General features: G+C 48.3%; 1 protein-coding gene across 1 annotated transcript in view; it reads right to left on the reverse strand.

Annotated features, from left to right (window-relative positions):
* Window positions 1-14,013: 14,013 nt before the first annotated feature.
* PACC1 (proton activated chloride channel 1) overlaps window positions 14,014-23,681 on the reverse strand; it is a 66,699-nt gene continuing 57,031 nt past the window's right edge. Inside the window, exon 9 of the mRNA XM_068101397.2 lies at window positions 14,014-16,380. Coding sequence (XP_067957498.2) covers window positions 16,282-16,380 — 99 coding nt within the window. The 3' untranslated portion in view covers window positions 14,014-16,281. The remainder of the gene's footprint in view (window positions 16,381-23,681) is intronic.

Raw genomic sequence — 23,681 nt, forward strand, 5'->3', positions numbered from 1 at the left:
TTTTCGAAGCCCCACACGGTCTCCACGTTTTTCGAAGTTAAGTCTGTTCACAATTGTATTTTGTCGAAACTGTATTTATCTTTCGGTGTGTGAAGTTATTGTGTGCAACTTTGGTTGTTTCTCGGTGTTTATCTTTCATAAATTGATCGTCTGTTTGCCGTGTCGCGAGCAAGGCCTTGTACAGTGTGCACTGTACAACCTCGAGGCTTTGTTTTTCTCTCAGTGGTCCGTCGTTTGTGATCCAATAACTTTCGTTCTCTGTATTCCCAGTCTTTTCATCCATAGCCTACTTCCTTGTGTAAATCTCAACTCAAAAAAAACAAAAAAACAATTCCTTCTCTGTTCTCATTCGTTTATTCATTCTTATTCGTTCGTTCGTTCTTCGACCACGTGTTTCTCCCCCATTTCCCCAGATAGTTTTCACTCATTAACCTTCAATGTTTACACTTTCCCCTCAAGTTATGTATTCCGTCATATTTTATAACACCTTTTTCTTCTTCTTCTTTAAAAGGCTGCTTTCGACTTGCTCACCAAATCAATTCATCCCCAAAAAAATATCCATCTCCTATAGTGCCTTTGTTCTACATTCCCTAAACTCTCCTGCACTCCATCCTCCATCCAGCGTCCTTAAACGTATTTTTAACTCGAAGGTCACAAGAAACTCATTTTGCAATAAATGTTCGTTTCCCATAAATCGTACACTTTCAAAAATCCAATCTCACCCCTCCCCTCCAAATCTTCCCCATAACCCCTCCCCTCCAAATCTTCCCCATCACCCCTCCCCTCCAAATCTTCCCCATCACCCATCCCTTTCAAATCTCCCCCCTTGCCCCCTCCCTCCTAAACTACTCCCTCACCCCTCCCCGCCAAGACGCCCCCTCGCCCCTCCCCTCCTAGACTCCTGCCTCACCCCTCCCCTCCAAATCTCCCCCATATCCCATCCCTTTCAAATCCCTCCCCTTGTCCCTTCCCTCCCAAACTCCCCCCTCACCCCTCCCCTTCAAATCTCCCCACCCTCATTGCTTCTCAATTTCCCCCCGCTCACTCCCCCTCCTCAAAGCGTCCTCCCCGCTTCTTCCCCCTTCAAACTCTCACCTCCATCTCCCCCAACCTTCTGCCTCGCTCTTCCCCCTCCTCAAATAACACCTCATTGTGGCTCACCCAATCACCATCAAACCTTTTGTCCGCCCCATCCTTCCCTTTCTCCGAGCTATTCTGAAATCTCTGACACACCTTCAACAGCTCTCCCTACCTCTTCCACCTCTTCCACATCTTACCCTACCCCTCCTCCCCCCTGTTCTGTATCTGATGCTCCCCCTTCCTCTTCATTAACGGTATGGACCTCAAACATCCGGGGCCTTCGTTCAAACTTAACTGATCTCTCCATACAGGTTGCTTCTGTCAAACCAGACGTGATCTGCTTAACAGAAACTTTCCTCCTTTATGATGTCTCTGATTCCATAGTATCTCTCCCGGGCTACTCCCTCCTCCGGTATGATAGACCTGAGCCTCGTCCTGGAGGCGGGGTTGCTATCTTTATCAAAAACTCTCTTCCTCACTCGCCCTGCACTGCACTCTCTCCACCTCACCCCCAGGAATACCTCTGGCTACGGCTTCCCCTTCGCTCCCACCTCTTGTTCATATGTGTGTTGTACCGTCCACCAAACAGTGATGACTCCATCTACATCTCGCTGTCTGATGATATGGACCAACTTCTATCTACTCATCCCAACTCTCTCTTCCTCATATGTGGTGATTTCAACTGTCATCATGCCAGTTGGCTGGGTGTGGGTACCTCTCTCACCAGCCATGGCTCCTCAGCAAAGGACTTCTGCGACTCACTGGGACTGACACAATCTGTCAATTTCCCGACCCGGATCTCAGTCAACGGAACATCTTCTCTTCTGGACTTGGTTATGACTAACTTCCCTGAAAATGTCTGCTGCTCTTCTTCTGCTCCGATCGGATCATCTGATCATGTCCTTGTTAAAGTGGACATCTCTCTGACCATCCTCAGGGAGCCTGCTCAGCGTCGACGAGTCTGGCATTTCACTCAGGCCAACTGGCACGGTCTTCAAGCAGCCATCAATCATCTGGACTGGTCTCCCATCTCTACCACCTCTGACATCAACTCATCCTGGGAATTCTTCCAAAGTAAATTGCTCTCTCTCATGCACAGATTTATCCCATCTCGTCTTCAGTTGTCATACCCTTCCTCCCGTCCATGGTACACGGAATCTTGTGGTGAGGCTGTTGCCCAGAAACAACTTGCCTTCGTCTCCTGGAAAGCAAATCCAACGGAAGGAAATCTCATTTCCTTTCACAAAGCCCGAAACAAGTGTGTGTCCACCCTCAGGAGAGCCAGGAAACAATATCTCTCCGTTCTCAAGACCGAACTCTCTTATCTGTCTCCCTCTTCCAAATCCTGGTGGCGTCTGGTCAAATCCGTTTCTGGTGTTTGTTCCCCCTCCATCCCCTCCCTTACCTCAAACGGCTACACAGCTGACTCCGCACGTGAAAAAGCTGAATGCCTCAACTCTGTGTTTGCCTCTAAATCTTGTGTCCCAAACCCATCCCTCTCTGTACCCACCATACCCAGTCGTACCCTGCTGCTCCTGGACTCCGTGTCCTTTCCTCCTGACAAGGTGGAAAAGTTTCTGTCAACCCTCGACTCTGATTCTGCAACTGGACCCGACGGCATCAGCCCACGGGTCCTAAAATCCTGCTCTGCTGCTCTATCTCACCCTCTCTCTGTTCTCTTCACCCTCTCTTTTGCTCAAGGTCAACTGCCATCTGCTTGGAAATCAGCCAACATCACCGCTTTGCACAAAAAAGGTGCAAAAACAGATCCTAGCAATTACAGACCAATCAGCCTTCTCCCAATTATCAGCAAAGTCATGGAATCCATCATTGCTTCTGATATGAAATCTTTCCTCTTCTCCAATGGCTTGATCTCTGATCATCAATTTGGTTTCAGACCAGGTCACTCTACTCTGGACATGCTGCTTCTGCTGTCTCAACAATGGATGGAGGTCCTCAATGCCAAACAGGAAATTAGAGCTGTCTCCCTCGACATATCACGTGCCTTCGACACGGTCTGGCACCCCGCTCTGCTCACCAAACTCTCCTCCTTTGGTATCCATGGAAATCTCCACGCATGGCTGGCGGACTTCCTCTCTAGTCGTCGTCAACGTGTGGCCCTGAATGGGTTTCTCTCATCTCCTCTTCCTGTTCAGGCTGGAGTTCCCCAAGGCAGTGTTCTGGGCCCCGTGCTTTTTCTGGTCTTCATCAATGATCTCTCTGACTCTCTCGAAAATCCTCTCTATCTCTTTGCTGATGACTCCACTCTCTGCCGCTCCATTCCTCTTCCCTCAGATCGGCAGTCTGCTGCCTCCTCACTCTCTGAAGACCTGGACAAAATCACAGACTGGTCAAACAAGTGGAACATGTCTTTCAATCCTGACAAATCTCACACTCTTACTATGTCTCTCCGAAAAGATCGACTGGACAACCCTCCCATCTACTTTCTCAACAATCCTCTCCAAGAAGTTCTGTCGCTCAAGATTTTGGGTCTCACTATCTGCCATGATCTTTCTTGGGAAAACCACATTTCCAAGCTGGCCTCCAAAGCCAGTCGCCGACTGGGCATCCTCCGTCGTGCGAAGTCCTTCCTCGGCACACCTGAGCTCCTCACCACATACAAGGCTTTCATCCGCAGCTCAATGGAATACTGTTCTCCCCTATGGGCCGGTGCTCCTGCCTCACACCTAGCTCGGCTTCACGCTGTTGAAACCAAAGCTTTCAGAATTATTGGAATCTCCCGCGATGAAGCTATCTCTGAGGGCCTTTCACTCACTCACCGCAGGCAGGTAGGTGGTCTTTCTGTCTTCTACCGACTCCTCTCCGGCCTTGCACCCCCAGCTCTCTCTGTGCTCTGTCCCCCAAATATTCCTACAGGTCGCACAAGATCTGCCAGCAACCCTCTGATGGTTAAACTGCCGAAATCTCGGCTCTCCGCTCACCTTCACTCTTTCATTCCTCTTTTCTCCCGCCTCTGGAACAAACTCCCTCACTCCCTTCAATCCCACTCCTCCCTCCAGGTCTTTAAAACAGCCGTTCACCACCATCTCTTATCTTCCCCCATCCAAAACCTTGATCTTTTCTACCCCCGCTAATTCACCCCAGATCCACCTTGTTTGAAATTCCAACTTCTTTCCTGGAAGTCCTGGCAGTGTCCATATGTTTTATACCTCTCCCACTGCCCCCTTCCCACGCCCCCCCCCCCCAAAGCCCTCGCCCTCTCTCAGATCTCTCGATGTCTCCATGTCTCTCGGTCCCTGCTCTCAAATGTTGTGTTTGTGTCCTTCCCCCTCTCTCCCCATCTTGTCTACCGCTCCCTATGTTATATGTTTTATGTGTCGGTTTGTCTTTCTGTGTGATTAATGTTCGCTCTTTCACGAGCCTCGATATTGTATACAAAAAAAAAAAAAAAAAAAAAAAAAAAAAAAAAAAAAAAAAAAAAAAAAAAAAAAAAAAAAAAAAAAAAAAAAGCTAATCATACACGTGATATTTGTAAACATCTAGTATAATTTCTCTTGTGGCCATGGAATCAAACAAAAACTTATTTATACCAGCCCTGACAGCACCAACCCTCCCCAACATAATTAATAACAAATATCATTTTAAAAGTTGGTTTTCAACTTACCCATGTACTCACAAGCCCCAGGTATGACCTTCCTGTCGGTGTTCAGAAACACCTCATGCAGACACGGTGTGTCCGTCCAACTGTTTCGTTGTGTAGAAGCATACCCCAGCTTTCTCAGGTACTTTTCCAAGTATTTTCAGATTATTTTCGAACCGATGGAAGCCATTTTAGGTACCAATCCTTATCGTGCACACACACACAATAAAGATACACATTCCACGAAGATTGCTACATCTAGGGGTTTCTGCGCATGCACGCCAAGTATTCTGGGTGGATTATGTCATTCCGATGGTCCTGTATCAAGGAGGAACTCCCACCCCCATTTGGGATGTCAAGTCATGGGGTTTTCCATGTTATATCCTCCAAATGTTGAGCATGAAGCAAGGAAGCAGCAGGTACCATTTTGTAAGTCTTTAGTACGGGTTCGAACAGCCGACCTCCCACACGTGAGAATGGACAGATGCTTCTAACCACAATGCCACCGCGTCTCGTGATTTTTGTGCCACTTGTTTTTCACTCAATCACTCCCATAGGAAGGGGGTTCAGAGCACCCTTCTAACTGTCTGCCAATTAACGTTTTGATCACGATGCACACATTCATTAAGAAGCACCAAGCAAAATCCATCAATATTCCCGACTCGGGTTCAACATATATATTTTTTATTGGCAAAAAGATCTCCATTTGTAATAAAACAAAGAAAATCATGATGTGTGTTGTCCAAATTTTGAGAATTCAATTATTCCTGTTACAAGGAATGTAAGTGCAATATAATCGGAAAAAAATACTGAGGAATGAGGTATTGTTAAAATGTACCTTTCCTTGGTGGACATTCCCATAGTGATGCTGTATTATGTTTGTGTAACATGTTTATAAAAGCAATTCCTAGGATGCTTTAGTTTTTTAAATTTATATCGGTGGATATAATAAACTACTTGGAATCACGAGACCCTTTTGCTAAATCATTAACGGATTTTATCATTATTATTCTTGGTATTTGATGTTTGAAAGTGTGTGTGACAAGAAACGTAATCTTAAACCCAAACTAGAACGTCACTCGGTAGAGCGCACACCTCCACCAGGCTGAACAGGTTATGTTTTGTATCCCAATGATCGGCCGGATCTGCATCCGGACCTGAACCAAAATCTAAACGACTTGTTCTCGTCACCTAGTCAACTCATCCACATCGTTTTGAAATATCATGCTGTATATCATCAACTGGATGATTAGCCAGTTAGCCAACACCAGTTAGCCCTGGTGTTGGGCTAGCGGCTAGGGTGTCAGCTTAGGATCCTAGGATCCTGGGTTAGAAACCCGGTCGATCGCTGAATTAACGCCAGGGGGGTTGACTCAGCCTGTCATCCTTCCGAGGTCGGCTAATTGAGTACCAGTTCACTGGTAATTCCCTGCTTGTCGTTAAAGGCGGCAAAAAGGGTTGGCGTCAGGAAGGGCATCCGGCCGTAAAACATTGCTTCAAAAAGGGGACCGAAAAACAACAACTACCACGGTTCCCGAAAAAGGCCAACCCCCGCTTGCGGGGAAAAATGGCCTCTAAAGGTGTTTTATTTTTATTTTTTTATATCATCAACTGGATCTGGAACTGGAACTGGAAACTGGAATCTGGAACTGGAAAGGTGGATCAGACTCGGCAACGGTTGCTCGAGTGAGATGTGCATGGAAGAAGTTTCGGGAACTGAGTGGCGTGCTGATGAGGAGGAGAGTGTCGCTGAAGCTGAAGGGAAAGGTGTATGCTGCATGTGTGAGAAGTGTTATGATTTATGGGAGCGAGACATGGGTAATGAACGTAGAGCAGCAACGAAGGCTGGAAAGGGTGGAAATGCGAATGGTTCGATGGATGTGCGGAGTATCGTTGAGAGAGAGGAAGACAAATGATGAATTGCGAAAGATGATGGGAATATTGCCTGTGATTGATGCTGTGAAGAGGAACAGGCTGAGATGGTTTGGTCATGTGTTGAGGAAGGATGAAAGTGACTGGTTGAGAAGAGTGATGGAAATTGATGTAGAAGGAAGTAGAGGACGGGGAAGACCGAGAAAGACTTGGCTAAAGATGGTGGAAGAAGAAATGCGGGCAAGGGGGTTAACAAGGAGAGATGCAGAAAATAGGGCAAAATGGAGAAGATTGTCATGGGGACCGCAAGGCTAACCCCCGCTCTAGCAGGGAAAATGGCCTTAAAATGCATGTTGTATATCGTTTTTGGACCGATCTCTCTAGTTATTATTATTAATATGCAACCTGTGGCTGCTGGTGCCATCATTGCGAGGTCCGCAGCTGTGCTGCTGATGCAGTGCCCAGTTTCCAGTACGCTGGTACTCATTTTGCCCACCTCCGAAGGACGACAGGTTGAGTCAAACCACCTGGTGTTTTGTAACAGCACAACAGGGGCTCAAACGTAGACCTTACGCTAACTACCTCAACCGTTAAGACGACATCAGGCTTCTCTCAATTGTGAAGAATCGCATTAAAATAGATGTATATTCTCGGATCGGGATCTTCACCAAAATGTAATCAATTCGTCCTTGTCATGCACCCAATCTGTCCACCAAATTTCGTCCGAATCCGTCCATAACCTTTTGAGGTATCCTGCTCACAAACAAACAGGGGTGAAAACATAACCTCCGTCCACCTTTGGTGGTGGAGGTAAAGAATGGCTCTGTGGATAGAATGGTGCATACTTAAGAAACAAGTAAATTTGCAAAAACTCCAGAAATAAAGCTTTCATTGCTGTCGATGTTGGATCTTTTTTGTTTTCATTACAGCCCGATCTCTGACCATCAGTTTGGACTCCATCCTGGTCACCTGGTCACTCATCTCTGGGCATGGAGCTGCTCCTCTCTTAGTAATGGATGGGGCATCATGTTTTAAACAAGACGTTAGGACCGTTTCCCTGGACATATCTCAGGCGTTTGACACAATCTGACACCATGCTTGGTAAGTGTGGCATACAAGACTGCCTTCATTTATGGATTTACGAGCTCATCCACTCGTTCAGTCAACATGTTGCTGTGAATGCACCCTCAAACTCCCCCCTCTCCAATTGGAGGCTGGAGTGCTGCCCTAAAGCAGTGTTGCCCCTTGTAATGTTCCTCATAAATGATCTTGCTGATGCTCTGGAAAAGTCTCTCTCCCTTTATCCAAATGACTCCATTGTCATATGCCTCATTGCACTGACATGGACAGCAGCCGCATCACTCTGCTGATCTGGAAGTGAGTAGTTGCTGTCTGGAGATGGATCATGCCAATTTTCACTCCTGGCAGATCTGTCTTGCCCTGTCACTCCAGAAGGATCATCAAATGAAGCCACCTATTTCCACAGTCGGCTAATGGAAGAGGTCTTTGGAACCTCTATATGCCTCACCATAAGGCAAGACCTTTCCAGGGCTGACCGAATAGCCATAGTCTGGGCATCCTATCTCATTCCTCAAAAAACACTAGGCCTGTTCTCTCATCACTGATAGTTCAATGGCCTCTTTGTTTTTACCATCTCTGCTTCAGTCTACCTACCTCTGCTCTCTCAACCCTCTGACCCTACCCGACAACTCCAGGATGTACACGTTCTTCCAGTAAGCCCCTCCCAGTTAAACTCCTTTTTCACATCTGTGGGAATGAGATTGAATCGTATCCCTTCACTCCAGGCATCTCACATCTCTACACATGATATTTTCTATGACTATTAACCTCACATAAAACAACCATCTTGCTTTTGCACATTTCCTCCCTTCCTTTCTCTCCTGTTATTGTGTGAGCCTGGTGTTGGCTTAGCAGTTAGGGTGCCGGCTTGGGATCCTGAGTTCGAATCCCGGTCGATTGCTGAATTAACGCCAGGGGGGTTGACTCAGCCTGTAATCCTTCCGAGGTCGGCAAATCAAGTACCAGCTTGCCTGGATGAAAGATCCCCGTGTATACCCCCATTTAGAATAGGTACACCCTATCCCTGCGCATCGTAAGAGGTGACTCAGGGTTGGCGTCAGAAAGGGCATCCGGCCATAAAAACATTGCTTCAAAACAGGGAACCATGATTGCCATGGGGCCCGCAAGGCTAACCCCCGCTCTAGCGGGGAAAAATGGCCTTAAAAAAACTGATCATTCTTTCCCCCCTGTTCATCCATTCACTTGCTTGTTGAAATCAATTTCTGCCCCACGAGAAGTATTTACCTTTTGTCCTCTGTCATCTTACATCCATGAGCCTGGACTTTCTGTAAAAAAAAAAAAAAAAAAAAAATTCCAATGCAAGCACCATGGTTCCAAGCACCAATGCAAGCACGAACAGTTTAACAGGCCTAAACACAAACTACATCTCCCTGTGTTTGATTTTAGCTACATGCGTTTGATTTTAGCTTCCCACCCGTGCATAGCACGGGTATCTTGCTAGTGTTTTTATATTCACAGTTTTTCCAGGGAATGTAATTGGGAAAAACTTGCACTAGGCCCCCCCCATAAGTGCTTCCAATTTCACAGCAGATTATTTCAAACGGTCACTCGTTAAGTTTGCAGGATTACTTTCCATTTGGTTAAATGACGTGCATATGAGTGGAAGTGGCGTTAAACATAATATAAACACATTAACTGTCTAGCATTGACTGATACAATTCAAACTCTTTCCCTCTCACGCACATGTTCATTATTACCTATAATCACTTAGAAATCTTCACAGTTCGTTTACCTCTCAAAGGTAGTTTTTTTTCACGTCATCCAAAGCAAAAAGCTATTGGAATTTTCTCCTGCATAACCTCTGCTTCTGCCATCCCCACGGCCCGAGCTTACTTGAAGCGTGTGTCGGACATCAACATTGGCCAGCGCTCGGGAAACAGGAATCTTTGCCTTTCCGGTTTCACACCCCTCCCACCACCCCAAAAAAAAAAAAGAGAATTAAAAAAAATTTTAAATATTTTTTTTATATTATATACATTAAAGCGCGGCGTTACGCGCGCTGCTTGTGAGCAAGGAGGAAGCGGACAAGCGGTAACATATAAACGTCTTTATTGTAAGACTACACTGTAACACTGAAATGCTCCGGGCTGGTCGCCCGGTGTATATCATGAGGCCACGCCTACCCCTCGGGCGTGGCCACCGCCCACTTGGTGCGTGGAATGATGTCACCACGCCAGTGGGCTTTTGTGTCCGCCACACGCGCCCCCCCAGAATTCCCGCGCACCTGGAGGGCCAGTTTGCGGGGCAGACGAATGACCCGGCCGAAGCGCCCCCTGGCGATCGGCGGCGTCCGGGGTGCAGGGATGCCAGGTGGGATGCCCCTGGCTGCCCCTGGGATGTGTGCAGGACCGGGGGGCGGCGTGGCGGCGGGGCTGGGCGGTGCCGGGGGTCCGCCCGCAGGAGGGCGGCCCCGACGTGGGGGTCGGGCCACTGGCGGTGGATGGTCCACATCGAGGTGGGCCGGCTTGAGGCGGTCTACCGAAACGCGGTCAGGAGTACCGCCGATGTCCAGGGTGAAGTGCTTCGCCCCGGTCTCCAGCACGCGGAAAGGCCCGTCGTACGGGGGCCGCAGTGGTGTCCGATGGGCATCGTGGCGGACGAAGACGTACTCCGCCGTGCGAAGCTCCGGGGCGACGTGCGTCGGTGGGTGCCCGTGGCATGCCGTTGGCACCGGGGCGAATCTCTGGGCGGTCTCTTGCAGAGCGGAGCGCTGCTGTGCCACGGACCATGGTGCTGTGGAGTCGGGGAGGAACTCGCCCGGCACCCGCAGCGGTTGCCCGAAGACCAACTCCGCCGCGGATGCGCGCAGGTCCTCCTTGGGCGCCGTCCGGAGGCCCAGCAGGACCCAGGGGAGCCTGTCGACCCAGCCGCCGTCGCGGAGGGTGGCCGGAGCGCGGCCTTCAATGAGCAGTGAAATCGCTCACACAGGCCGTTAGCCTGGGGGTGGTAGGCCGTGGTTCGGTGCAGCCGGACCCCGAGCCCCTGCGCAACCGCCCCCCAGAGCTCCGAGGTGAACTGGGGGCCGCGGTCGGATGAGATGTCTGAGGGGGTGCCGAACCGGGCGACCCAGGTGGCGATGAAAGCCTGCGCGACATCGGCCGCCGTTGTCGACGCCAAGGGCACGGCCTCCGGCCACCGGGTGGTGCGGTCCACCATGGTGAGGACGTAGGTGAAACCCCGCGAGGGGGGCAGAGGTCCCACCAGGTCCACGTGGACGTGGTCAAACCGGCGTTCCGGCACCGTGAACGGGGCCAACGGGGCCTGGGTGTGCCGGTGCACCTTGGCGCGCTGGCACGCGAGGCACGTCCTGGCCCAGCCGCGGACGGCCTTCCGGAGGCCATGCCAGACGAACTTGTCGGCGATCAGCCTTTGGGAGGCCCTCGCGCCCGGGTGGGACAGGCCGTGGATGGCGTCAAAACACCTGGCGCTGCCAGCCCGCGGGCACGATGGGGCGAGGACGCCCGAGGGAGACGTCGCACAAGAGGGCCACGCCCGCGCCGTCGAACGGCACCTCGGTGTGGCGGAGGCCTGTGACGGCGGTCCGCAAGGCCTGGATGTCGGGGTCAGCGGCCTGGTCCGCTGCCATCCGGGCATAGTCGATGCCGAGGTGGACTGCGTGGGCGACGGCCCGGGAAAGGCAATCCGCCACCGGGTTGTCCTTCCCCGCGACGAGCTGGATGTCCGTCGTGTACTCGGACACGGCCGAGAGGTGACGCTGCTGCCGGGCCGACCACGGCTCGGTGACCTTGCCCATCGCGAAGATCAGCGGCTTGTGGTCGAGGAAGGCAGTGAACGCCCGGCCCTCGAGCAGATGGCGGAAGTGCCTGACCGCCAAGTGAAGTCCGAGCAACTCGCGGTCGAAGGTACTGTAACGGCGCTCGGGCGGGCGAAGCTGCCGGCTAAAGAACGCCAGCGGTTGCCAAGCTCCACGCACCCATTGCTCGTGCACCGCGCCCACCGCATAGTCCGAGGCATCGGTGGTGAGGGCGATCGGTGCATCGGGCGCCGGGTGCGCGAGCATGGTGGCGTTAGCCAAGGCGAGCTTCGCGCCCGTGAACGCCGTGTCCATCTGCTCGGTCCAGGTAACGTCGCCTTTGCCCGGCTTACCTCGGAGAGCTTCGTGCAGGGGGCGCAGGAGCTGGGCGATACGGGGCAGGAACCGATGGTAAAAGTTCACCATGCCCAGGAACTCCTGCAGCCCTCTGATCGTGCGGGGGCGCGGAAACCCCTTCACCGCCTCCACCTTGGCCGGCAGGGGGACGGCTCCGTGCCTGGTGACAAGGTGCCCCAGAAAATCGATTGTGGCGGCGCCGAACCGGCACTTTGCGGGGTTCACAATCAGGCCATGCTGGCCCAGGCGTTCGAAGAGCGTGCGGAGGTGGCGTAGGTGCTCTTCGCGGGACGCGCTGGCGACGTGGATGTCGTCCAGGTAGACGTAGACAAAATCCAAGTCGCGCAGGACGCTGTCCATCAGTCGCTGGAATGCCTGAGCCGCATTCTTCAGACCGAAGGGCATGCGCAGGAACTCGAAGAGTCCGAATGGCGTGATGACCGCCGTCTTCGGGACGTCCTCCGGCCTGACGGGGACCTGATGGTAGCCGCGTATGAGGTCCACCTTCGAGAAGAAGGACCTGCCCGCCAAACGGGCGGAAAAGTCCTGAATGTGGGGGACGGGGTAGCGGTCGGGAGTCGTGGCGTCATTGAGACGGCGATAGTCCCCGCACGGTCGCCATCCCCCGCCGGGCTTCGGCACGATGTGCAGCGGCGACGCCCAAGCGCTCTCTGAGCGCCGAACGATGCCGAGTCGCTCCAGGGTAGCGAACTCCGCTTTTGCCACCGCCAGCTTCGTCGGCTCGAGGCGGCGTGCCCGGGCGTAGACCGGTGGCCCGACGGTGGGGACGTGATGGGCCACCCCGTGCTTGACGGCCCCCGCCGAGAAGGTGGGCCGCGTGAGGGCCGGGAAGCCGGCGAGGAGGCGGGTGAATGCGTCCGCTGCCGGAAGCGTACAGACCAACGTGGCCGGAACCGAATCGTTCGGCAAGCCGCTTGGCAAGCCGCTCGTTGAGCTGGGCAACGCACAAGCGAGCGAGCTGAACGTCTCGGCCTGGACAAGCCGTCTGCGCTTGACGTCGACCAGGAGCCCATTAGCGCACAGGAAGTCCGCGCCAAGCAGTGCCATGGGCACGTCGGCGGTGACGAACGTCCATCGGAAAACCTGCCCTCCAAACCGCAGAGAGAGGCAGCGTTTTCCGTACGTACGGATGGGCGTCCCATTCGCGGCAAGCAGCGCGGGGCCCCCACCCGCGGCGTGCTTGTCTGACGTGCCGGCGGGAATGACACTCACCTGCGCTCCCGTGTCGCACAGGTAACGGCGCCCGGAGAAGGTGTCCGTTATGAACAGCAGGCTGCTCGAACGGCCGGCGCTCATCGCCACTATTGAGCGCCGGCCCGGGCGTTTCCCGACCCGTTGAAGGAGCACGGCGGATGACACCGCCGAGCTTCGTGGCCGAACTTGGCGTGGAACCAGCACCAGGTGGTGGAGCTGGAGGAGCGCGGCTGGCTCCGCCCGGCCGGTGGAGTTGGCGGGTTTCCCCGCGGTGGCGGTTTTCGCCGCGGCGGTGGGCGGGGCGTGGCGGCGTTCACGAGGTGCGTATCAGCATGCTGCTGAACATCAGCGCGCTGTAGAAGCTGATGCTGTGGAACATGCTGCTGAACATCAGCGTCGAGGGCCGTGACGGCCACGCCGACGCTCGCCCGCGTGTCCGAAGCGGCGAAGTACCTGTCCGCCTTGGCGGCCAATGCTCGGGGTTCCGTTAGCTCGGTCCCGGCCAACGCGAGGCGAACCTGCGCTGGAAGTTGGCGCCGGAAAAGCGCCCGGAATAGCGAACCGGGGGCTTCGTCGCCCAACAGTGACAGCATATGGTCCATTCGGACCGACGGGCGCGTCTCACCGAGCTCGGGGAGATCCTGGAGGCGATCGGCCCGTGCGTCGTCCGTGAGGCTGAACGTGGCTAGGAGTAGCCGCTTGAGTGCCTCGTACTTGTGGCCGTCCGGTGGGTGGCGAAGGACGGACACAACTCGAGCGGCCGTGCCGGGCCCGAGGGAGGCGACGACATGGCAGTAGCGCAGGTCGTCGTTGGTGAGGCGCCGAAGCTGAAATTGGGCTTCGGCTTGAACGAACCAGACTTCGGCCTGGGCCTCCCAAAATTCGGGAAGTTTAATCGCCATTGCCTTGTCGTTGGCCATTGCAATGGCGTCGTGTTCGGAAGGATCGCTATGGCAGATCCAACGTCGAGGGTCACCAGTAAAGCGCGGCGTTACGCGCGCTGCTTGTGAGCAAGGAGGAAGCGGACAAGCGGTAACATATAAACGTCTTTATTGTAAGACTACACTGTAACACTGAAATGCTCCGGGCTGGTCGCCCGGTGTATATCATGAGGCCACGCCTACCCCTCGGGCGTGGCCACCGCCCACTTGGTGCGTGGAATGATGTCACCACGCCAGTGGGCTTTTGTGTCCGCCACAACATATATATTATGTACTTACTACTCTATAAGACAGCCATTGATTGGTCTGTGTGTGTGTCGCCATTTTTCTCAGAGATGGCTGAACGGATCTTCGTCAAACTTTCAGAGATTCATCAGTGAGTGTTTTAGGCCAAAAACGTTTTTTTGGGGGGAAAAAGAAAAAAAAAGTTCCTTTAAAAAAAATAATAAGTCGCTCTATAGTGTCGAAGCCTTTTGGATTAATGACAGTTATATACAAGTCCACATTCGCATAAATAAATACAAAACAATCACCAGACATTTGAACACAAATAATATAACAATTCCGGAAACGGACGAAGATAGTGGTTAGGCTTCTTCTTCTTTCTGAACGTCATCATACTTGACTCAGAAACGTGATCAATGGCACATTCAGCAACATATATTCAATGATAAGGTAAAATGATGATTTGATATTTGTGATGGATTCCGATTTGGATGTAATTGCTTTTCCATTATATTTGCCCTCATTTCAAATATGTTAGTTTCCTTTTCGCTTGAGCAACACCGGGTATTCCAGCTATAAACACTTTTATACTTTACTCCGGGTACAAATACAAATACAACTACAACTTTGTCTGGGGGGGTAACATAGGCTATGTGGCCGCAGCATCATGTGGGGTCTGGGGGCCGGGAGTGGGGTATAAATTCTCTATGTAAACGTGTACCGTGTACTGCCACCACCTATTGATGGTGGCACAGGGTATTACAATTTTCTTTTTTTTACCTGGGCAACACTGAGGTTAAAGCACTCTTTGCATGGGAAAATTTTTCCTCCTTTCCTCCCCCAAAACCGAGGGGCCTGTCAAAGCCATCCCGCCCCTCCCCACTCCCCCCCCCCCCAAAAAGATGTATATGTAGTATATCTCTCACCTCCCTATCTCCTTACTTCCCCCCTCCCCTCCCCCTTCCACCCCCCCCTGCTCTCTTCCTCACCCCTCCCTCTCCTTTTTGACCCCCCCCCCCCTCGCAGCGCCGGGTGCTCCTGCTGGCATATATATCTGCACATGGTGACAAAGTGAGGGAAATATTGGAGAAGTGTGTTAAATCTGACCTCATTTAGCTCAGGTCAGCAAATAAAGGGCAGGGTGATGGATCAAAAATAAAGTATAAATACCTCGTTACAGTTAACAAAAACTGTCCTTGAAATGTTGGGTTGGCCCGTGAGGGGGAATGTGTGACTCGATCATGATACAGAGACCTGAGGTTCAAATCCCATATATCATACATGTTTGTTTCTCGTCTACCTATTTCCTTTAGGTTCATGTAAAAGTGTACCGAGGTCTTTTAATATCTTTGTCCTCCTGCATGTGATTTATGTACAACCTCCATAGGAATTAAAAAAAAATTTTTACATTGATAATGCCATATTATGGGTGTTGGTTCACCTTCGGAGCTGCAGAAAGCCGTTCACATGAAATGTGAAGAACTTGATCAATTTGTTTATAGTGCAGAAACTGCTGCCCAGACAGCATCCATACTCCAACATAGCAAGCAGTACAACTTGGGGTCAAGGAACCTCCAAGAAGGCCAGACCGACCACTTGTAATTTGGCCAGGGTGATGGCAATAACCCACGTTCTCTTTGCGAAGGACACCGTGGGATCTTTAACATCTACCAACTAATGCTGGCAGACGGGATGCCCTTTGACTGTCCATCCGAGGGACGGCACACACATTGATGAATCACCCTGCCAGGGAAACACCAGAATGACAGTTTGTAGCTGGCTCGAGATTCAAACCCAGGCTAGATAGCTCAGAGGTGAGTGTGCGTACCTCGAGGCCATCCTACAAAGCACGCATGTCATAAAAACTGTGGTAAATGTTGTGTGAACAGAAATCTAAGCCTCACAAAACTATCAGTCAAGTAAAATCCCATTGTGCGATTTGAACGTTGAGAAAGCTTCTTGATTTTGGGCCCTGTATATCAGATAAACAAGCCCAATCAAGATAAATACTCCCTTGGAAACAGGAAAGCTGGTCAGTGAAAACAATCGATTTTGCTTCTTCATGAATAGCAATTTCTGTCTTCTCCAGAATCCAGTGCTCAGCTTCACGTGCTCTCTCATGAGCTCCATCTCATCTATCTTGGCATTTCATTGAGCTGGCGAGCACGGTGTCCGCGATGGCGTCTTCGCACTTTCAGCATCCACTTCACAGAGATTTTGGCAAAATCTGCGACCTGTGCGGAACAGTGGAATGTTGAGTGCATCAGAAAAAGATATCTTACAGCTGTTCTGAAGCTCAGGAGTAAATATCAGCATAAATAATTCAACTGAGGTGAAGTGAAAAAAATAAGGATACAATAATGACTGCAATATTTAACGGGAAACTAAGTTAAAATTTGAAAAACTGCAAATTCCTAGATCTGATCTTGAGAAATTAATTTATTTCATTTCTGCTTTTGCATCCTTGTATGAAAACAAATGAAACGTGGAGCGGCAAGTGCACCTTTGGCAAATTTTCCAGTCATTTATGTGAAGGCAATGACGTCTTTCCTTTGGGGATCCTTAAAATGGAATGCAATCCTGACACATATTATCCCTATAATCTAGTCTCATCCCAACAATATCCCTAGAATGGAAACCCATCCCGATGCATGGTATCCCGAGAAGAGAAACCCATCCCGATGCATGGTATCCCTGGAATAGAAACCCATCCCGATGCATAGTGTCCCTAGAATAGAAACCCATCCCGATGCATAGTGTCCCTAGAATAGAAACCCATCCCGATGCATGGTATCCCTGGAATAGAAACCCATCCCGATGCATAGTGTCCCTAGAATAGAAACCCATCCCGATGCATAGTGTCCCTAGAGTGCAAACCCATCCCGATGCATCGTGTCCCTGGAATAGAAACCCATCCCGATGCATAATGTCCCTAGAATAGAAACCCATCCCGATGCATAGTGTCCCTAGAGTGCAAACCCATCCCGATGCATGGTGTCCCTATAATGGAAACCAATCCCGATGCATGGTGTCCCAAGAATGGAAACCCATCCCGATGCATGGTATCCCTATAATGGAAACCCATCCCGATGCATGGTGTCCCTATAATGGAAACCCATCCCGATGCATGGTGTCCCTATAATGGAAACCCATCCCGATGCATAGTGTCCTTAGAGTGGAAACCCATCCCGATGCATGGTGTCCCGATAATGGAAACCAATCCCGATGCATGGTGTCCCTAGAATAGAAACCAATCCCGATGCATGGTGTCCCTATAATGGAAACCCATCCCGATGCATGGTGTCCCTAGAATAGAAACCCATCCCGATGCATGGTATCCCTATAATGGAAACTCATCCCGATGCATGGTGTCCCTATAATGGAAACCCATCCCGATGCATGGTATCCCTAGAAGAGAAACCCATCCCGATGCATGGTATCCTTACAAGAGAAACCCATCCCGATGCATGGTATCCCGACAAGAGAAACACATCCCGATGCATGGTATCCCGAGAATAGAAACCCATCCCGATGCATGGTGTCCCAATAATGGAAACCCATCCCGATGCATGGTGTCCCAATAATGGAAACCCATCCCGATGCATGGTGTCCCAATAATGGAAACCCATCCCGATGCTTGGTGTCCCAATAATGGAAACCCATCCCGATGCATGGTGTCCCAATAATAGAAACCCATCCCGATGCATGGTTTCCAAATAATGGAAACCCATCCCCATGCATGGTGTCCCAATAATGGAAACCCATCCCGATGCATGGTGTCCCAATAATGGAAACCCATCCCGATGCATGGTGTCCCAATAATGGAAACCCATCCCGATGCATGGTGTACCAATAATGGAAACCCATCCCGATGCATGGTGTCCCAATAATGGAAACCCATCCCGATGCATGGTGTCCAAATAATGGAAACCCATCCCGATGCATGGTATTCCTAGAAGAGAAACCCATCCCGATGCATGGTATCCCTAGAATAGAAACCCATCCCGATGCATGGTGTCCCTAGAATAGAAACCCATCCCGATGTATGGTATCCCTAGAATAGAAACCCATCCCGATGTATTGGAATCCCTAGAATAGAAACCCATCCCCATGCATGGTGTCCCAATAATAGAAACCCATCCCGATGCATGGTGTCCCTAGAATAGAAACCCATCCCGATGCATAGTGTCCCAATAATGGAAACCCATCCCGATGCATGGTGTCCCTAGAATAGAAACCCATCCCGATGCAAGGTGTCCCTAAAATAGGAACCCATCCCGAAGCATAGTGTCCCAATAATAGAAACTCATCCCGATGCATAGTGTCCCAATAATAGAAACCCATCCCGATGCATGGTGTCCCTAGAATAGAAACCCATCCTGATGCATGGTGTCCCGAGAATAGAAACCCATCCTGATGCATGGTGTCCCGAGAATAGAAACCCATCCCGATGCATGGTGTCCCTAGAATAGAAACCCATCCTGATGCATGGTGTCCCGAGAATAGAAACCCATCCCGATGCATAGTGTCCCAATATAATAGAAACTCATCCCGATGCATAGTGTCCCAATAATAGAAACCCATCCCGATGCATGGTGTCCCTAGAATATAAACTCATCCCAAGCATGGTGTCCCTCGAATAGAAACTCATCCCGATGCATGGTGTCCCTAGAATAGAAACTCATCCCGATGCATGGTGCCCCTAGAATAGAAACTCATCCCGATGCATGGTGCCCCGAGAATAGAAACCCATCCCGATGCATGGTGTCCCAATAATGGAAACCCATCCCGATGCATGGTGTCCCAATAATGGAAACCCATCCCGATGCATGGTGTCCCTATAATCAAATCAAAAGTCCTCCGTAAATGTTCTTCTTGCGTGACCCGGGATGTCCGTGAAGATCTCTTCCTTTACTCGGAACAGGACTTGCACCATGGCTCATCGACCGAATGGTTATTCCGTGTAAATTGCGGTCCAAACAAACTGGCCACACTTTTTTTTCTTCTTTTTTTTTCCAGCGAACATGACATGAGGTCAGTTGTGTGTAGTCAATGTAGTCATGTCATGTATGATGTGTAGTCAGGATAGGTCAGTTGTCATGACTTGAAAATGAGTGTGCTTTCTGCTGACCTATACTGTCACCTTCACATTATGTCTGACTTATTATATTGTTGTGGATATGAGGATTGTGTTTTTTTTATTGTTGTGTAAATTGTTGTAAAAATATCGCCCTCCTTCCTCCAGTTGTGTATAAAGGTCAAAGTGCGTCCCGTAATTAGGTCATAAACAATCACGTTAGCCAATCTTAGATTTCCTCCTTGTTGGTAGTTTATTTCCTTATTCTATGTAGGTTAAGGCTGTGTCTTCCATTAATTGACCCTCCATTGCACCGAATTCAAATAGATCGATCCCCTTTCATTGTCAATAACAAAGCCTCGATTGCCAACTGCATTCGCCGCAGCTATTGGGCGGTTTTCACCACGACTCCATTAGCCACGAGGTGGGCTTGGAGAAGAAGGGGGAGGAGCTGCCGAATCCAGGGCGTTGGCCGCCCCTCGTCATCAAGGGTGGAGCCAGAGAGCCCGTGCCGACCAATCAGGGCCGAGGCGAGCTCACCGATGGGCGTGTTCTAGAGGCCGGCGGCTGGATCGCCCGCGGCGTTATAAAAAGCGCGCGCGGAAGCCTTTGAGAAGTTGAGTCAGAGATACGGCAGAAGTGCCAAGTGCCAAGTGCCAAGTAGAACAAGTGCCAAGTGCGAAAGAACAAGTGCGAAGTGCCAAGTGAGAAGCGCCAAGAGAGAGTTGCACAGAGGTGCCAAGAAAGAGTTCTAAGGAGCAGCTTTGGAGAGCGCACGGTAGTAGGTGATAAATGTTGCTTCTGGGACACCTCCGTTTAACATGGGAAATCCCTATCTAACGTCATTTACCCCCCTGTCTTTTTCAAAAACCATAAACACCTCTATTTCTCCCTCTATGAACCTATAATCCTTCTCACCTTATGAACCTATAATCCTTCTCGCCTTATGAACCTATAATCCTCACCTTATGAACCTATAATCCTTCTCACCTTCTGAACCTATAATCCTTCTCGCCTTATGAACCTATGATTTTCTTCCTTTATGAACCTATACACAAAGAATTAAGTTAAGCACCCCCCCGTTTTTTTACAACCTCGCACATTACAAGTTTGTTGTCGTCAAAACAGTGTAATATACCCATGATATTGCTATATTTTCTGGAGAAGTGATATTATGGTCACATAAAAACATAACAATCATGCCGTTTTCAATATTTTATTCTGAATAATTTAAGGTGAAATTTTTTGGGAATTTTAGGCATATTTTCACCTCAATTTAAGTATGGAGCTATAGGTCCATCACGGACAGTGTGGATGACGTTTATGTTTTCTAACGTACAGTCATTGTTCTGAGAAGACCTCTAGCGATCTTTGCGTCAATAACGTGTGTAGGACCCACGTGATCGGATCACTGACTCAACCCTACGTCTCATAGACCCTGTAAGCCGTCGTATGCGTTGCTGTGGCAGGTTGTTCCATTCCCGATGTAATGCACGTTCCAATTCATCCAGATTGGCTATTGGAGGGTCCATCTTCGCAATTTGTCATCCCAACATGTCCCAAACGTGCTCGAGGGGGTTCAGGTCAGGACTGTACGCAGGCCAGGGGATGGTTGTCACAGCACCTTGCTCCATCCGATCACGTGGGTCCTACACACGTTATTGACGCAAAGATCGCTAGAGGTCTTCTCAGAACAATGACTGTACGTTAGAAAACATAAACGTCATCCACACTGTCCGTGATGGACCTATAGCTCCATACTTAAATTGAGGTGAAAATATGCCTAAAATTCCCAAAAAATTTCACCTTAAATTATTCAGAATAAAATATTGAAAACGGCATGATTGTTATGTTTTTATGTGACCATAATATCACTTCTCCAGAAAATATAGCAATATCATGGGTATATTACACTGTTTTGACGACAACAAACTTGTAATGTGCGAGGTTGTAAAAAAACGGGGGGGTGCTTAACTTAATTCTTTGTGTATATAATCCTTCTAGCATTATGAACCTATGATACTTCTCACTTACATGTAATTTTTACCCTATTCCCCCCACTACCCCCTTAATGTAGTTCCTTAGACCACTCTACTAATGAGCCTATAAATATATTATCTCTTTCTAACTTTTTAAAGAGTTCCATTCTCCTATAGAACTCATCCCCATCAAGTATATTTATAAAGTATACAGGTTCCTTAACCTTTTGTTGTGAAAGTATAAAGTGGTATGTTTCACGGAGGGTTCTTGTTTGACCTCCTCCTCTCCCACATACCATTTTAAAATTATAATATTTATTATCCGATTGATAACCATTAAAGTTCTCACTCCACTCTAATATATTTTTCTTCCCGCCCTCCATTACCCCACTTAACAAATGAATACGTTTATCCGTCTTGAGAAACTTCTGACCAGTGATTCTCTCAACCTCTTGAATCTGATATTTTTCACATTCGTTATGTTTTCCATTTATATACCAAGGTTGATTACACCTCCACTCTTTAGTCTGGTTGATACTTGGTTCTATCATTTATATAATAGTAAAAAAGGCGGCGGTAGCCCGTTAAAATCCCTAACCCCCTTTTTTAACTTATCACTTATATATATATATATCTTATCACTTATATATATCTTATCACTTATATATCTTATCACTTATATATCTTATCACTTATATCATATAACTTATATATCTTATCACTTATATATCTTATCACTTATACACTTATATAACCATAAGGGAGACTATCAATTCCATTTTCTAAAATAAACCTCTTATCAAATGCCCCCAATGCTTTCTTATTCACCTCTTCTGAATATAATTGATGTTTATAACTTCTTATTCCATTAATCTTTCTAAACTCTTCTTTCTTTGTTGTTAAACAGTTATAATAATCCTTAAAGTTTATTGTTTCTTTAATGACATTTTTCTTTATACCTTTTAACTTCTTATCAGTCTTTTCAACGTTATTCACAATGTATTTATAAGCATAAGCCTTCGACCTCAATCCCACAAATTCACTCATAACATTTCCTCCCAATTCATCCTTGAACTTTCCAATCACCTTTTTATTTTTAGAAGAGAACAACTCACTCTCTGGACTGTAATTACTTGTATCATAGATATTAATGTCCTTTTTCATGTCTGAATAAACATCATCAGTATTAATTTTCAAAATAAAACTATCAGTATCCATATACAACAATGACACATTATCCTTATACTTTGATTTTAGATTAATATAAAAGTAATCATACATTAATGACTTTGACAAGTCAAGAATTGATGTTCCAATGTAAATAGGTTTGTCCATTTCAATACTCTCGTTAACCAAATGGATCGCACAAAAGTTCTCAGTAAAGACCTCAGCTCTAGTAAAACTCGGTCTATTAATTAATTTTGATGCTTGTTCCCAAGATGTTGCTAGTCTGATATTTTGTCTTTTCCTCACATTCTCCATGGTCTTACCAAAGACCGCATTATTCATCAATTTATAAAAGTCTTTCTCAAAATCAGTTTTTGACTCTGTTCTTCTTTGTGTATTAAAATCAATGTACCCCTTTAACCAATGACTTTGATTGAACTTTAGAACCCTGTGGATCTTCTCTACTCTTAGACCTTTTGATAAATATTGTCGCAAATTTCTTTGGTGTAGTACATAATTTTTCTTGTTATATAATGTAGTAAGTCATTTTTCTGTTGATTCACCTATATCAAACGATCGTTGATAATCACTCAACCATTCTTTCTTTGGACTTTCTTTCTCACAAGCAAATGGAAGATCTTTATGTTTGATATGAAGTTCTTCAGGATATTTTAAATCGACCTCAAAATAATAACCAACCTTTGAATCATCCAATTCTTTTTGTGTAGAGATACATACATCTTGTAAAACCTTTGTGTAGTCTTTTTCCTTTACCCATCTTAGTTTCCCATAAGGAAGAGCTTGAGACATTGCCCAGCCATACAAGTTGTTTGCGTCATAGTACATCAAGTAAGAACTCTCTTTCGTTGAATCATAATTTGGAAGATATTTGTTATTTGCTTTTGCGTATCTGCTCGAGCATACTTGTGAAATTCCACCTCTTTTTGCCTTTTCAATCATCAAAAGCATATCGACATCGGTTATCAAATCCAAATCTTGTTTTGTCATTTTCAACATCGTGCTCCAAGCCAATCCAGGTGCTGTGTAGTAGTGAGCAGGATCCAATCCATATCCAGTGCGACAAACAGATCTAAAGGCTTCAAATACATCGGCCAATAAAAGCACATCAGTTTTGAGATACAAATCGTGATACTCGCCAAGATTCTTGATGTTATATTTTTCCCAAACATTTTGTGCGTGTACATAATCTTTATCAGATATATGACTGTTGTTTAATTTGTTATAGAAATTTTCTTTTAAAGGAAGTTGTGTTTCATTGAATCTCTCAAATGAGTACATATAGTCATAGGGG

The sequence above is a fragment of the Myxine glutinosa genome, chromosome 12 (assembly GCF_964187855.1).
Source record: "Myxine glutinosa chromosome 12, kmMyxGlut1.1, whole genome shotgun sequence".
NCBI classification, from domain to species: domain Eukaryota; kingdom Metazoa; phylum Chordata; class Myxini; order Myxiniformes; family Myxinidae; genus Myxine; species Myxine glutinosa.